At 34.5% G+C, this 15,801-nt stretch overlaps 3 protein-coding genes across 4 annotated transcripts; 2 read left to right on the top strand and 1 right to left on the bottom strand.

Annotated features, from left to right (window-relative positions):
* Nucleotides 1-57: 57 nt before the first annotated feature.
* Nucleotides 58-1,197, top strand: LOC144474268 (male-enhanced antigen 1). Its single transcript, XM_078188967.1, has 4 exons — nucleotides 58-187; nucleotides 288-510; nucleotides 587-658; nucleotides 738-1,197. Exons 2-4 carry the CDS (start codon nucleotides 334-336, stop codon nucleotides 951-953), a joined length of 465 nt encoding a protein of 154 aa, XP_078045093.1. The 5' UTR covers nucleotides 58-187; nucleotides 288-333; the 3' UTR covers nucleotides 954-1,197.
* Nucleotides 1,198-1,300: 103 nt separating this feature from the next.
* On the bottom strand, nucleotides 1,301-6,401 carry Gat-1b (GABA neurotransmitter transporter-1B). Of its 2 annotated transcripts, none has more exons than XM_078188947.1 (14): nucleotides 6,295-6,401; nucleotides 4,793-5,086; nucleotides 4,488-4,707; nucleotides 4,324-4,425; nucleotides 3,988-4,156; nucleotides 3,689-3,821; nucleotides 3,485-3,619; nucleotides 3,307-3,410; nucleotides 3,082-3,206; nucleotides 2,671-2,783; nucleotides 2,476-2,607; nucleotides 1,846-2,049; nucleotides 1,605-1,772; nucleotides 1,301-1,527 (listed from the first exon to the last, which is right to left on the bottom strand). In XM_078188947.1, the coding sequence occupies exons 2-14, from the start codon at nucleotides 5,021-5,023 to the stop codon at nucleotides 1,426-1,428; spliced, it is 1,938 nt and encodes a 645-aa protein (XP_078045073.1). In that variant the 5' UTR covers nucleotides 5,024-5,086; nucleotides 6,295-6,401; the 3' UTR covers nucleotides 1,301-1,425. The 2 variants fall into 2 exon arrangements, with proteins under 2 accessions (XP_078045073.1, XP_078045079.1); XM_078188953.1 differs by having other exon boundaries at nucleotides 2,671-2,777.
* A 2,439-nt stretch (nucleotides 6,402-8,840) lies between these two features.
* Nucleotides 8,841-13,614, top strand: Rnrl (Ribonucleoside diphosphate reductase large subunit). Its single transcript, XM_078188935.1, has 11 exons — nucleotides 8,841-9,031; nucleotides 9,133-9,221; nucleotides 9,492-9,669; nucleotides 9,752-10,115; nucleotides 10,203-10,507; nucleotides 10,587-10,749; nucleotides 10,826-11,214; nucleotides 11,287-11,474; nucleotides 11,590-11,898; nucleotides 11,980-12,168; nucleotides 12,346-13,614. Exons 1-11 carry the CDS (start codon nucleotides 8,995-8,997, stop codon nucleotides 12,679-12,681), a joined length of 2,547 nt encoding a protein of 848 aa, XP_078045061.1. The 5' UTR covers nucleotides 8,841-8,994; the 3' UTR covers nucleotides 12,682-13,614.
* Nucleotides 13,615-15,801: the final 2,187 nt, after the last annotated feature.

The raw sequence follows: 15,801 nt of genomic DNA, 5'->3' as shown, positions 1-15,801 counted from the left end.
TATAATTTATAGTGCCTGGCTTGTACACAAGCTGGCGCTCCGAGTATTGGGGTATGAACTCGCGATGTGGACACTCTTGTATACTCTCTGCCTCTACAAAAGCAAATCAGCTGTGAATTGTCAAAGTTACTCTGTCGTGATTTATTTTCGTATGCTTCTGATTTAAATAACCCAAAATATTTACATCGTAAGATTATTTTTTAAATCTCATTATAGAAAATAGTAAGATGTCTAGACAAGGTTAAGTGGTGTCCACTGTAGTCTAAGCATGTTGTATGTATATGTAGAAATAAAATAAGGAACACTGCTAATGTTAAGAAAAAGTGATGCAAAATGTCTCCCGATCCTACACAACAACCAATAGAGGACTCTTTAAATCCACCAAATTTACAATTTGATGCTAGAGGAATAAATGAATCAGACAGTGAAGATGATGATGTAGGAATGTCAGGATATGAACCATTGTCTCAAGTACCATTGGACACTGATCCAATGTTATATGACGATGAAGTAAATGACTCATATTACATATTTTATGTATATGCACTAAATTTTTTTACCATATAACTTATATTTTATTTTGTAGGATGATGAATGGATATCTAATAATTGGGAACCTAGTCAAACATTATCATTAGCAACATTAGAATCACATCATGTATGTATTTATATAGCTTTATATAATAATAATATTATCATAACTCCTTTTTATAGTATTATAAATGTTCTTTGCTTAGGATTGCCTATCAGAAACTATTGAAGTTTGGTCATCTTCTCATAATCGATCAAACATAGATATGGATGCTGATAAAATTAATCAAGTGAAATCAATGATGGCATCTTTTACACTACCAACTACAGCAATCCCAGAATGGGCTAACACTATATCCGAAGATCAGTGGAAAGAACAACTAATTGGACGCATCAAAGAAATGCAAAATAGGGAGAAATAAGTTCAAATATTTGAATCAAAATATTTATATGAACTGGTATATGTAATTTATTATAAGCTGGAAACTTCTTTTTTTCATAGAGTTACAAGTTTAATTAACTAGTTAAAAAAATAAGCTTCCACTCTTTTGCTTTCACTAATTTTTATGTATTAAGATATCATATGTTTCAGTAATATATGATACATCTCACATTAGGAAAATCAGACAAATGTGAGTTACGAGAAAATAAAATTATTTTATCTTACTCGTACTTTAAATGTAGAAATAGCAAATCCTTACTTATACTATAAATTTGTACCTTACCATTATTAATAAATTTCACTTTATACAAACGCATTTTATTAGAAATGGTAAATGATTACATGATTATGTGATATGACATTGCTCAATGTATGAAATCATGTTTCCTCTAGTTATATTTTGAAATAATACATGCATTTTTAATGGTGATTAAACAAAAGCACGATGACACTTATAGTTCAAAGCTTGCGCTAGTAGCGGCAGTTTCAATTGATTTTATTTTTCTTCGTAATGTGGCGACATCATCTTCTATTCTTATTAATTTTCGAAATTTCTGAAATGCAACATTATCAATTGTAAGTATTATGGGATTAAAACAGTGGAACAGTACATCATCGTTAATTTATATACCTCGGAGGTAGTTCCTGGTGTTGTACACCAAATGTAGATCATATAGCCTGGAATGCACATCATTGATGAAAGACCACAAAGCCAGCCTAGCATGTGACTCCACCATGGATATTCGTATGTAAGATATTTGACAGGGACAAACTTGATTACATTGAACGTGAAAACACCCTAATTATAAATTATGCTTTCATTATAGAGTGTCAAAGGAATGTAAGCTAAACTTTGTAATAGAATATTTTACCACACAAATGAGAGGAGTAGTAAATGTCCAACATATTTTCCACCAACTACAAGGGTAATAACCAATCATATCTCGTATACCATCATAGAAACGATTCACTCCAAAGGCCCAAGAAATAGAGATACACTCGAAGAACATTAGAAAGAGGAGACAAAATCCGCTCACTGCATAGGAATCCAAGAGTTGAAAAACGTACATTCCGCCCTGTGAAAATAAATTGTAATTATAGAAAGTGTTATGTAACTGGTAATACAACCGGACAAAGGCTGTTTCTACGTCAAGACGAAGTCGAAAATATAGAATAAATTTTGTTCATTTAAGGCTGTGTTTTAGAGAAAAAGTAGGTTGAAAAATGATACTATAAAATAGGAATCAAATGGCGCGTCTGATTATTACACACCAATTCTACTTCTCGTCATACTACAAGCCACGCGAAGTTGACCTATCTTCCAACTCAATTTTCTCGAAATCAAAGCCTTAAATGAAAAAATATTATTCGTTTATTTCAACTTATTTTTACATATGAAATGTTTCCTCTTCCAGCTGTACCACCAATTATATGACACCCATTATATTTCTAAGTATTTTTCCAATTTTTCTTAAAATTATTCAATATTGTTGGAGACCTACTTCAGTGATACAAGTGAGACCAATGATGAACGAGATGAAGCATACAATTGCAATGAACACTTCTTTTCGTTTTCTGAGAAGATGCGGCCATTCATCTACCGCCGCTGTTATGAAGCCTTCAAGTGTACAAAACTATAAAACATAATAATTGATCGTAATTGTCAAAGACGATTTTATCAAAGTATTTTTAATTACCTGGCTGTCTAAACCGATAAGTATGAGCATAAAAAAGAATAAACAGGACCATAAAGACGATCCCGGTAGTTCCAGAACTGCTGATGGATAAACCAGGAATGCTAATCCTGGACCTGGTTGATATAATTATAAAATCAGAAAAGTTACAAAAGAAATAAAGTGAATACTATTAGACTAGTGCGTAGATTTTCCTGTTCGCGGCTCTCATTTTTTGCACTATTATTTGCATTGACATCGTAATATATATATTTATCGACAAATACGTAGAAGCCAGTTTTAAAATTTCATAAAGTAGATATAATAAGAAAAGTATTAGGGTGTCGTCATAATGGCAGCCATTAACTTCTGACTAACGTAATAATGCATATTATACGATTGTCAAAATGATAATTAAAAATAAAATATAACTACCAGAAGCAGCTACATCCGCAACAGGTTTCTGTTGTTGATACGCCATAAAACCGACTACAGAAAAAATTGCGACCCCGCTAAGCACACTAGTACAACAGTTTATTGTACAAACAATCAGTGCGTCTCTAAAAAGACAAAAATGCATACAATTAATTTTTGTTTTTTATTTACTCATTGATTTCTTAAATTAAGGATATAATAATTGCAGCAATAAAAAGCTCTTACTTGTAAACATTATTATTGAACTTGTTGTAACTCCCTAGTGCAACCAATGCGCCAAGACCCAGTGCGTATGAAAAAAATATTTGTGTTACTGCATCTATCCACACCTACAAACATTTAGTTAATTATAAAGATCAAGATGGTGATATAAAGGCATCAAAAACAATTAGCATTTTGGTACCTCCGGATCACTCAGTTTCGAAAGATTTGGCGTTGCATAATATCTTAAACCTTCCATTGCACCGGGAAGCGATAATCCTCTCACCAATATAACCGCTAACAGGGCATACGGGAATAATGACGTAAAATAGACAACCTGAATAATATTAATAATTAATAGTACACATGTTTCACTTTATAGTAAGGAAGAATTTCTTATGTATACCTTTCCAGTCCATTTTACGCCTTTCCAAATGCAGAAATAACACATAATCCAGACAACAGCCAATGTACCTGCTAGTTCCCATCTTATAGAACCAATATTTTCTACGCCGTCAGAAATTTGAAGGGTACGTCTCCTTTTTTAACAGAGGAGAAAACCAATCAAATATTTTTAAATTACGACATATACAAAATTAATTTGATTTCCTTCACGCAAGGTACGAAATCGTGAACGCCATGCGTATCTGATACCGGTAATGAACGTGTTAAACGAATATGTATTTCTCATTATAGAAAACTTACTCCCAGAATTCTTTGACTGGATCGTTTAGGAGGATGTGACTGAGATTCCCCATCGAAGTCGCGCATATAGTGTCGTTATCGTCGGCCCAACATTCTATCTCCGCACGCTCCGTAGATGTGAGGCAAAACCGAGAATTCCACGAATTGTTGCATGTTCTCCAGGGCACATCTGCGGGACCATTTTAGCTTTCTTAATAAATAAAAAGAAAATTGATCATTGGGTCGCTGAAAGCTGCAAATGTTGTTTCTACAGGATTCCGACATTGTAATCCTATAATTCGAAGTGCATCAACTAACAATCCACTATTTCCTACTAAATTGAAAGAGTTTCCATACCGATTTGTAGCGACGCCAAGAAATAAAATAGTGCCCATGCCAGGATAATGATGTAATATATGTTCATCCAGCAGGACATCACGCAGGTTGCATACCCAATACCTGGTCAAAAAGAAAAGATCGCATAATATTCATTTAATTGAAAATCCACCGAGAATACAAACCTTTGAAAAGTGGCGCTATCTTAAACACTCCTAGTCCACCGATGGTCATCATCTGTCCCAAAGACAATTCCATTAAGAACATGGGCACTCCAGCCAGCGCAAGTGCGATAAAATAAGGAACCATAAAAGCACCACCGCCATTTTTGTAGCAAAGGTAAGGAAATCGCCACAGATTTCCCAAACCTATCGCCAATCCCACCACCGACAGGATAAATTCAACCTAGGAGGAAATAATGGCACATAATCGTTTTCATGCCATCTCAATGGCATCGAATCGTCTATTTTCACATTTTTCATGACTTTACCTTACTGGACCAACTTCCTCGGTCTGGTAACGCTTTATGTTCCTGGTGAACGGTTGACTGCAAACACTGGATCGCCTCGAAACGGAAATCCTTTTCCTTACCGCCATTTGTGCTCAAGGGCGGCTCAGCGAACAAAGCCTTCAATTCCTGAACAGGATTCGTGGGTTTGCACGGCAGTGGACTTGTGGACCTATCTACCTTGGGCACCTTGGTTGATCCGCTCGAAGGCATTATCTTTTTATGGGAATGCAAATTCGATTCAATTCACCTCATTCTATCCGATCTTGATTGAATCTGTAAACGTAACGGTCTCTTTTTAAGAAACACGCGCGTAAATTACTAAGGATCAAACGTCGGCATTAATATATATATATACATATATATCATTTTTTATAAATTCGAATCTGAACCACTCGACAAACTTTGTGTATTTTAAATCATGACATTTAATAAATACGAAATTATGTTCATGCAAATGGCCTCGTAACAAACAATAGGTGAGACAAGACGCGATCAATCCTGAAGAACTTTACATGCTCAGCGGTCATCGTTGTTACGTGAGACATTTCTGTGTAAGGGTCTTGATGATGATGGATGATAGACAACGAGCAACTTCCGGGAATCACGTTTGTCAAACGTTGTTCCCATCGGGCAACCTTGTCCCATTTTAAATTAACCATCGGTGAAAGAAACGATGTCATCGGAGATCATCACGTGGAGCAACGAACCACGATCGGCAGACATCACGCCGCGATCGCGTCGCGCCGATTTAAATTTCCAATTCGCTAGATGGCAAGTAGAAAATTATTCGTCCGTAGCTCTGTCGTTCTACCTTAAGTGCTCAATCTGTTCTTGGTTAAACCATTATCGTTGCTGTCACGGCCGACAGTAAAATTGACTGAGTCTCTAAGTACAAACAAAATTTTACCACCATTCAAATTTACTCGGGGTGCAATGCCCTTTAAAGATGCAAATCCGAGGATGAAACAATTTATAACTTCTACGCTTCAATTATATAATAAGACCAATTGCATAGTAGTCAACTTGAATCAATGAGGATAAATAATGTTTAGGATACATCCTGTTGATTTCAATCATTATACAACCGCTGCTTTACTAGATTGTTACATTATATTTCGAATCGGTGCAGCGAAAGTTGTCACGTAACAAATTATCACGTGCGATGAACACGATATGTAATTTTTCTTCTTGTATTGAATAAAACACAATGACAGCTTCCTCTCCGTTTGCGGAAAGACCGAGCGTTACCGTAAACGTCACTGTTTGATGAACGTAACAACACCGGCAAATCCGATACATTCCGAAAACAGTAGACGAAAAGAAACTAATCGAGAAACTGTTCGACGGAACAATTACACACCACATACAGACTCGTAATGCAAATCACTTATCAAATAGTAACTGACACTTCATTATCATGATCTCGCTCGCGGAAGAAAAGAGGCTACTTTTTCGCCATGCAGTTCAAATAACGTACGTACGTGTACAATCTCACGATAGATTTCCCACTGGACTGCTACTTGTATCGATAATAACAGTCGATGAACCGCTGTGTGTGAAATTAAAAATAAAAAAAAATAAATAGAAGAATTTGGTACGGAGCGTGTCGTGCGTGTCAGCCCGCGTCGTTATGCTCCCGGATCGTGCTCGTGAACGGCGGGCGTCGAGATTTCTGCCGTACCCTACAGATCTACCCTACAATGCTGATCAGTCCCCCAAGCACCAACACACCTATCGTTTCATTCAACAAATTAGTGCCACAGTGTCACTCTATATTTAGGTGTGCTATGTGAATGATGAGAGAGCCCCGAGACCACTAATAACCGATTGTGCCACACCAATGACCGCGAATCGCTCCCTTCTTTGAGGAACACACTTAAAACCGAGTGCTCCAGGTCTGATCTTGACTCTGCACGAAGCAGGAAGCATTTCATTTGTGTCTATCTATTGAAACTAGGTCCATCCAATAAGTTTCAGATAGGGCTGCAACATCTAGCATCTAGGCAATAATCCTTCAATTATTTCGATTGTTTTCTCCTGAACATTGCTACCTGAGCTACACAGATTATCCCAGCTGAAGAAGCTCTTTGTTTGTACTAATAAAAGATCATTGGAATATAATATTACATTATTACTTCTAGTAGGGTTAATTAGAGTACCTGTACATACCTGCGTAATGGGAAATCTAACAACGCGGTCAGTGTTTTATTGATACCGAATGTACCGTTGTCGATGGATCTTACGTTAAACTACTACGACATATTAATCTATCAGCCGCTTCGAATTGAAACTGCTCCATAGCACATCTACTTGTAAAACGCTGTTCGATGTATTACTTGTAATAAGAATGCCTGAAGAAACAGAAGTATCTTTTTATTTTATAAATAAAAATAATATACAATATTTCCAACAATCTAAAATTTACATTATTTATGAATATTATTACAAATACTGCTAGTATTATACTTTCATGAAACCAATATGTTACATAATAAATTTTTGTTTAATGTAGTTTTAAATGATAAATGAATACTAGAAAACACATGTACCTATTGAAACAAAGAAGAGCGACTTTATGGACAATTCTGAAGATTTATTGATTCATATATCGAGTGTTCCCAATCCAAGATCACGTTTTTCAAACAGGATACAAGCATTTTTCATAAGATGTTTCTGTCAAATTTGTAAACGATTAGAGCAAAATACGGAACGGTGGTCACGCAATTATGTCATATGTATTGCACTTGCATGTGCGACTGACCCGTTATGGCTAGTGGATGGGTTTTCGTTTTCAAACATTTCCAATTTGAGTTAAGCATGAAAACTCGAAGGCTTTTCAGATAACTCAAATTTTTACGAACTTCATCATATTCAAACCAGCTCAATATGTAAGGAATGGAACATTGAAATTTAAGAAATGCGCGCGCAGCCACAACGCGCAGAAGTAATACCGTGTAATAGGACTACTGTGATTCCAGGAAATTTTTATCTTATTGACCAATAATGTTTAGCAATGTGAACAAAATCTGCTATTTTCTGTCAACTCTAATTTATGGGGACAATGATTATTGTCCTAAAAGGCATAGTCGATTAAGATGGTCAAAACTGCCCTTACAGGTTTTTCAATGAGTCATACACCGTTCGATAGCTGACCAATAAAAACTCATCTGTGGAAAATTTTAACCCTATAACTTGTCCCTGAGGGTAGTAGTTACAGGGTAAATTAAATTTCGCGGTTTTCCGGCACTTTACCACCTTTAGCGGCTTTCTAAAATTTTGAAAAAAATATGGCTTATTTTGGACATTAAGCCGCATGTTATAGAACTTTTTCAGATTTTTCAGTTGCAAGCTGTGATTATCAAAAATGAAAAACCCCCAAAAAATCGAAAAATTGAAGATTTCTCACTTTTATATTATATTCAAAACTTTTATATTAATTCCCTGATAAAGTACTATCACAGCTCGTGTACTCAATTTTTCTCAGATTTTTTACCAACCTGCAACATTGTCAAAAGAAATGAAAACCCAATGTGTCGATGTTTTTTGCCCTTGATTTGGGCATCTTCAGCCTCTACATCCACGGACCCATTGGCCGTTTGCAAGAAAAAAAACTTTCTCATAAAAGGAAGTCATAAAAAAGAATTGGTTTCCAGGACGAAGAGTCATTTTTACCCGTATTTGTTGAAGACGGAAAGCTTAAAAGCAAAATTAATGAACTGTAATCTAAAGAATGTTAAACAAGGCCGTAATGGCGAACATATGTAGTTAGAGAATGGATAAAATGAGAGATACTACAAAACTATTTTTGTATGTATATTGACTTAAATATTTTTGAAATGTTAAAAAAGATAAAGAGAACCAAAAATCATGTGGATCGCGGCCAATTGTTGTTCACACGAATGATGTCGTTAATGGTCTTTAAATAATGTTTAACTTTCATATAGGATTGCTAGATGTCACTACCATCCCCCGACAACAACATGTCGGTTGGATTTAAATTGACAAACAGATTCCGCGTATCCACATGTCTGTACATATTTCCGCTTCAGAACACTGTGAAGTTGTTGGCATAAACGGATAGCCGTTCGCGCCATAAACTGGTGGAATACTGTGCCTTTATATGACCGAAAGAAATTGAAAGAGAATTCTTGTTTGAAAGGAATCTTGTTCTAACTAAAAATATGGTTGGAAAGGGGAAGATGTATGTAATAAAGCGCGGTAAGTAGAAGGAATGTTATTTCCTTGGAAATAACATTTGTATTTGCATTAAGATTTCATAATGTTTAACTCTGTATGATTGAACTACTGATTTTTATTAGATGGGCGCAAGGAAAATGTTCACTTTGATAAAATAACGTCTCGAATACAAAAATTATGTTACAATCTAGATATGGATTATGTGGACCCTGTAAGTTTAATGATCTATTACATTTTAGTCCTTTAACCATTGAGTCAACAAAATAATATCCTTATGAAACAATTTGTTTATTAACAGCTGTACTGTTTATAACTGTTATCAATTAAGAAACAATACATATTTTTACAGTACTCCATAGTTTGATTCACTGGTTAAAGGAGTAGCTGAAAGTTACATCGCATTTACATACTCTTATAATGACTTAAGTCGAAACTTGGAAATCATTTGTAGTTTTAAAATTTTTTATACAATTCTTTACAGTCTGCAATTACTTTTCGTGTTATCAGTGGATTATATTCAGGCGTTAGTACAGTTGAGTTAGATAATCTTGCAGCTGAAACTGCAGCTACTATGACTACCAAACATCCAGATTATGCTATATTGGCAGCAAGAATTGCTGTTTCTAATTTACATAAAGAAACAAAAAAGACTTTTAGTGGTATTATAGATATTCATTTTTCATTTTAAATATAATCATTTATAGTTTAACCATCGTGTTAATTACTCTATTTTATTTGTAGAGGTAATACATGATTTGCATCATGTTGAAGAGCAATATACAAATGAACCAAGACCTGTGATTCATGAAACATACTATAGAATCATACAAGATAATGCAAATAAATTAAACTCTGCAATAATTTATGACAGAGATTTTAATTATAACTATTTTGGCTTTAAAACTCTTGAGAGAAGTTATTTACTTAAAATAAATGGAAAGGTTGTTGAACGACCACAACACATGTTAATGAGAGTTTCAGTTGCTATCCATGGTGAGGATATTGACAAAGCTATAGAAACTTACAATTTCTTATCAGAACGTTATTTTACACATGCATCGCCAACGCTCTTTTCTGCATGTACTATCAGACAACAAATGTCTAGGTAAATTTATAATATATTGTGGTAATATATGTTTTAGCATAAGCTGATTTCAATTTAATGAACTATAATTTATTTTACTGATTTCAGTTGCTTCCTTCTTACAATGACTGAAGATAGCATAGAAGGAATTTATGATACATTAAAAAGATGTGCACTTATTAGTAAATCAGCTGGTGGTATTGGACTCAATGTTCACTGTATTCGAGCAAGAGGAACACCAATCGCTGGTACCTTTGGTGTATCCAATGGTTTAATTCCAATGATCAGAGTATACAATAACACAGCTCGATATGTTGATCAAGGTGGGAATAAGAGGCCTGGAGCATTTGCTATTTATTTAGAACCATGGCATGCTGATATTTTTGACTTTTTGCATCTTAAAAAGAACACAGGTAAATTATTGATTAATTAATTAATTACTAAATAAAGTCTCCATGTTTTTGTAATATTATAATTATCTATATATAATAGGTAAAGAAGAAAATAGAGCACGGGAACTGTTTTATGCTTTATGGATTCCTGATCTGTTCATGAAAAGAGTACTTGAAAATGGAGTGTGGACTTTAATGTGTCCCCATGAATCTCCTGGTTTGGCTGACGTGTGGGGCGATGATTTTGAAGCTCTTTATACACGGTACGGTATATACGAATTAATAGTGTCGGTACAACAAAATTAAATATACTTAATGTTATTAAAATATTTTTCTTAGGTACGAAAATGAGAAAAGATATAAACAGCAAATTCAGGCTAGAGACTTATGGACTGCAATTCTTGTAGCACAAGTAGAAACAGGAACTCCTTATATGCTATATAAAGATCATTGTAATCGAAAATCAAATCACCAAAATATAGGAACAATCAAATGTAGTAACTTATGTACAGAAATTGTACAGTATTCTAGTCCAGATGAAGTTGCTGTATGTAATTTGGCATCAATTGCCGTTAATATGTTTGTGAACGCTGCTACAAAAACTTTCGATTTTCAAAAACTTAAGAAAGTTACTAAAATAGTCACTTGTAATCTTGATAAAGTAATTGATGTTAATTATTACCCTGTTCCGGAGGCAAAATCATCGAACCTCAGGCATAGACCTATTGGTAAATGCTTTTTTTATATTACATACATAATAAATGTAATTTTCTCAATAATATTTTAATTTTGTATTTTAGGTATAGGAATACAAGGACTTGCTGATGCATTTCTCTTAATGCGCTATTCATTTGAAAGTGAGGAAGCACAAAAACTTAACATTCAAATATTTGAGACTTTATATTATGGTGCCCTTGAAGCAAGTTGTGAAATTGCTATGGAAAAGGGTACATACGAAACATACGAAGGTAGTCCAGTTAGTAAAGGCGTAAGTATTATATAACTAATTAGTGGTAATTAGTAATAAAATAACCACAACGTGTTTATAAAGTACGATATAATAAAATTGAAAGAACATCAGTAATATATTAACGAATTTTCAGATTTTACAATATGATATGTGGAACGTTACTCCAACTGATTTATGGGATTGGAAAGCACTGAAAGAAAAAATCGCGAAACACGGAGTTAGAAACTCTCTACTAATTGCACCCATGCCGACAGCTTCCACAGCACAAATTTTAGGAAATAACGAGTCTGCTGAACCTTACACTAGTAATATATACACAAGACGAGTACTCTCTGGAGAATTTCAAGTTGTAAATCCTCATTTGTTACGAGATTTAACTGAAAGAGATCTCTGGGACGATGACATGAAAAATGAAATTATAGCAAATAATGGATCTATTCAGGTTAATACTATAAGATCATTTTATTAATAAATATGTGCATATCTTTAAAAATCATATATTAATGTTATTTGTGTGGAACAGAGTATAGAACGTATACCAGCAGATCTGAAAGACCTTTATAAAACAGTCTGGGAAATATCACAAAAAACAATCTTGAAAATGGCGGCAGATCGCGGCGCATTTATTGATCAGTCACAATCATTAAATGTTCACATGGCAAAACCAACAACGGAAAAATTAACTTCGATGCATTTCTATGGATGGCAAATAGTAAGTTGATAGAAATACATAACAATATTTCGTTATCGGATCCAGATAAATTGATACAGTAAATCCTCCGCAATTGCCCATTTTTGTTCAGAAGCTGAAGGATAATTGAGGGGAATTTACTGTATCTATCTTAAAACCAAACGGATTCCATCAATTATAGCTAATATTTACTTGCAGGGTTTAAAGACTGGCATGTACTATTTAAGAACAAAACCGGCAGCGAATGCACTTCAGTTCACGGTTGATAAATCAAAATTACAAAATAGCAACACTATGTCCCCTAATCAATCTCTTAATCAATCTCTCAATCAATCTCTCAATCAATCTCTCAATCAATCTCTGAATCAGTCTCTAAACCAGACTGTTAAATCAGAGAATGCGAACGAAAAGACGGATGAATATATTTCTACACAAGCAAATGGTTGGAAGAATGTTAAAAGCAACGAGGAAATTGAAGCTATGTTTGTCTGCTCCCGCGAAAATGGAGATGCCTGCATGGCTTGTGGGTCATAATTGTAACTATTTTATTGACCACGCACGGTACCTAATTTATACTATTTTTACTAACAAATCAGGTAAAGTATTTTAAGAATTTATATCTATTACATGTCCGTTGAAATCATAAATTAAAATATTAAAGTTATGCTGATTAATATCATACTAATGAACTTCCACAAAAAGAAAATAAGTATATTTTTATGAGAAATATTTCTTTATATGTATTTGACCCTGGGTCTTTGTATGCTTTAAGAACTTCACAGCCTATCTTAAAAACATTGTGTACCTCCTGATAATCTAAAAATATTAGCAATAATTTCTTTCTTAATTGCATATTCTCAATTGTAATTCTTTAAAAAAAATTGAATACAGAAATAAAATATGTAATATGTAATTCCATAGTGTTGTGTTTTCTATTTCAATTCCATTACGCCTGTAATAGTGTGCAGACCTTTAAGAAAAGGAAGCAGTGAACAAGAGTATTCAATCAGAATGAAGCGAATCTTTTCTCTAAGGTCGTGTACTTCAGCCAGAATTCTCATTAGTTTTGTACTACCTCACATTATTTTTTTCTAAGTATGCAGTGATGCCTCACCACATTGAGTTATTTCTACATTGCGCGACAAAATGATAGAACATCCCAAAATTTTTTGTGTTTCTCAAAACCAATAATGCATAGAAAGGTTTTGCATGTAGTTGTATAAACAGTACCCCTTCGTTATTAACACGTGAGAAAACAGCCACTGATTATGATTCTTTGCAGGAATTATATCTCTTTATGTAAAAGAGGAGTACAACAAAATGATAGAACACGTGCAAAAAAATATGATTTTTATTTAATTTTAATGTTTTATTTAATTTCAATAATACGTACACGTTCCTTTCTTTTCTAGAACCGCTAACATTCTCCTAGGTAGTGATTTATATAATTTTTTTTAAATAACTACGCGAAATTGCGTTCCAACCTTCTTCAATCGCGGCTTTAACTCTTCAACTGAATTAAATTGTCTACATTTTCTGTATCTCGCCGGCCAAGGTAAAAGTTGAATATTATTTGATTGAAAATATTGTTTAACCGCTTTGGCCGTATGCACTGATGCATTATCTTGCTGAAAGATGAATGCATCTCTACTAATTCGTTCCGTATTTGCTGCAATTTCTTCATCAATTTGTTTTATATTATCAGCGCTTTTTAATTTCGCATTGATAAAACGAATATTCGTTTTCCCTTTATATCCAATTCCTCCCCAAATCATGATTCCTCCTCCTCTCATCTGACGTTTATCTTTTTTCATTGATAAAAAGCACTTTCTTCCACTTTTCCTTCCATCTAATGTGCTTTTTGGCAAACACTTTGTTTCTTTGTTAAGGGCGGCTTTCTCTGAATTTTTTTACGTTTTATATGATCAGATTGTTGTAATATACGCTGTATATTCCTTACATTGGTTTCTATTGCTGCTTCCTGTGCTATTTGACGTGCTGTCAGGGTGGAATTTGTCGCAATTCGTAATATTTTCTGTGCACCACGATCATTCACAGCGCGCGGTCGACCTTTGCTTTTCTTTTTACCATAATTCTTGGGATCTTTTAAAAAGTTTCTAATTACATTTCGACTTCTCCCTATTAATTTCGATATTTTCAAAATGCTTGCATCGTTTTTTAAATTTAAAATAATTTTTTTTTCGGTTTTATTTAATTCGGTACCACGGCCCATTTTGAAAGATGTAAGCTAATATTTTTAAATATCTAATTACTTAATCTTTATTATTCACTGCTTATTATTGAAAAATAAACTATTTGAATATTATTTGATGTTAGTCTTTCAACAGGCACTTTGCTACTGACTTCTCTGTTACTACTGTCCTATCATTTTGTCGTACCCGGTTTTCACATAAACAGATATAATTCTCGGAAAACCACGTAAACAGTGATTGCTATTTCGTGTATTACTGAAATAAGAATACTGTTTATATAGCTACATGTAAAATCTTTCTATACATTATTGGTTTTGAGAAACACGAAAAATTCTAGGGTGTGCTGAGATGTCATTTTGTCGCGCAGTGTACCTAACCATATTGCGCCTTTCTATCCCCACCATCTTAATGCACATCCAACTTTGCGCAATTTCTTTAGAAAGAGAACAGGTGATGATCAAGAGAGACCGATCGAAGCATCAGGCTCCGGGTGTGAGTGTCAACACGGACGAGAAACTTATGTTGTCTCATTCACCCGTGCCTGCTATCTCACTCTTTTCGCACATCCGTTTGTCCGGTGCTCCATTTGAAATACTCGGCGCGATATTCGACTTGTACTTTTCACCAGCGTTATACCACCACCTATCACGAATACGAATATGAATGCTAAATCTTTTTATGATCAAGAAAGGGTAAAACAAAACAAATACATAAATCTACACACTTTATTTAAGAATCATACAATACATTTGTTGCAGCTTTATACTCTACTTCATATTGGCAAGAAAAATTGTACAATTAGCAGCTACTAGCTCGGCATCATCATCGACTCAAAATTTATTACAATTTGCAACATTTTCTGAGCCAAACATGATACTTATTGCCTGGGTCTCGCCACGAGGAGGTTGCTGCTTTAGAGACCCAAAAATTTCGATAATCTAGACACCAAATCTAAATTGAGATTACGAGATGAAGATTCTATTTACTTGCAAAACTTGCTCAACTTATCGAAATATTGTCTACGAACACATACATTTGAAACATATTTCAGTGTGCATTGAGCATCGTTCGCATATTCGCTGGTAAATGTAGTCAATAATTCTACGAGGCGAAAAATACAAGGCGAATATCGCGCTGCGTGTTGCAGATGAAACACCAAGTGTACGGATGCGCGAAAAGAGTGAGACCACAAATATGGAAGGGGAGACAAGCTACATTGGTCGTCGGTGCGACTGGTTTCGTTTGTGTTGTGCTGCTGTCGTGCTCTCTTGTTCACTCGCCATTTTCTCTCTTCATCTAATCCTGTGAGGGCAGCACTGGTTAGCTGTGGAATGTCAACCAATCAGAGAAAAGCAGTTTTTGTACCATACCTAAAATTTCTGAAAGCCTTTGCTCCTGGCATGGCGCAGTATGGTGAGGCAATATTGTACTACATAACAGT

Source organism: Augochlora pura, chromosome 2, assembly GCF_028453695.1.
Source record: "Augochlora pura isolate Apur16 chromosome 2, APUR_v2.2.1, whole genome shotgun sequence".
Taxonomy (NCBI): domain Eukaryota; kingdom Metazoa; phylum Arthropoda; class Insecta; order Hymenoptera; family Halictidae; genus Augochlora; species Augochlora pura.
This window is presented reverse-complemented; position numbering and strand designations above follow the sequence as displayed.

Excerpts from the sequence above, each read along its gene's own strand:
- Rnrl (XM_078188935.1), top strand. The coding sequence starts at position 8,995 with ATGGTTGGAAAGGGGAAGATGTATGTAATAAAGCGCG. Across the intron at positions 9,032-9,132 it reads GATGTATGTAATAAAGCGCG|ATGGGCGCAAGGAAAATGTT; the intron begins GTAAGTAGAAGG and ends GATTTTTATTAG. Across the intron at positions 9,222-9,491 it reads ATATGGATTATGTGGACCCT|TCTGCAATTACTTTTCGTGT; the intron begins GTAAGTTTAATG and ends AATTCTTTACAG.
- Gat-1b (XM_078188947.1), bottom strand. The coding sequence starts at position 5,023 with ATGCCTTCGAGCGGATCAACCAAGGTGCCCAAGGTAGATAGGTCCACA. Across the intron at positions 2,784-3,081 it reads TGCGGATGTAGCTGCTTCTG|GTCCAGGATTAGCATTCCTG; the intron begins GTAGTTATATTT and ends TATATCAACCAG. Across the intron at positions 1,528-1,604 it reads CACCAGGAACTACCTCCGAG|AAATTTCGAAAATTAATAAG; the intron begins GTATATAAATTA and ends GTTGCATTTCAG.
- LOC144474268 (XM_078188967.1), top strand. The coding sequence starts at position 334 with ATGTCTCCCGATCCTACACAACAACCAATAGAGGACTCTTTAAATCCA. Across the intron at positions 511-586 it reads CAATGTTATATGACGATGAA|GATGATGAATGGATATCTAA; the intron begins GTAAATGACTCA and ends TTTATTTTGTAG. Across the intron at positions 659-737 it reads CAACATTAGAATCACATCAT|GATTGCCTATCAGAAACTAT; the intron begins GTATGTATTTAT and ends TTCTTTGCTTAG.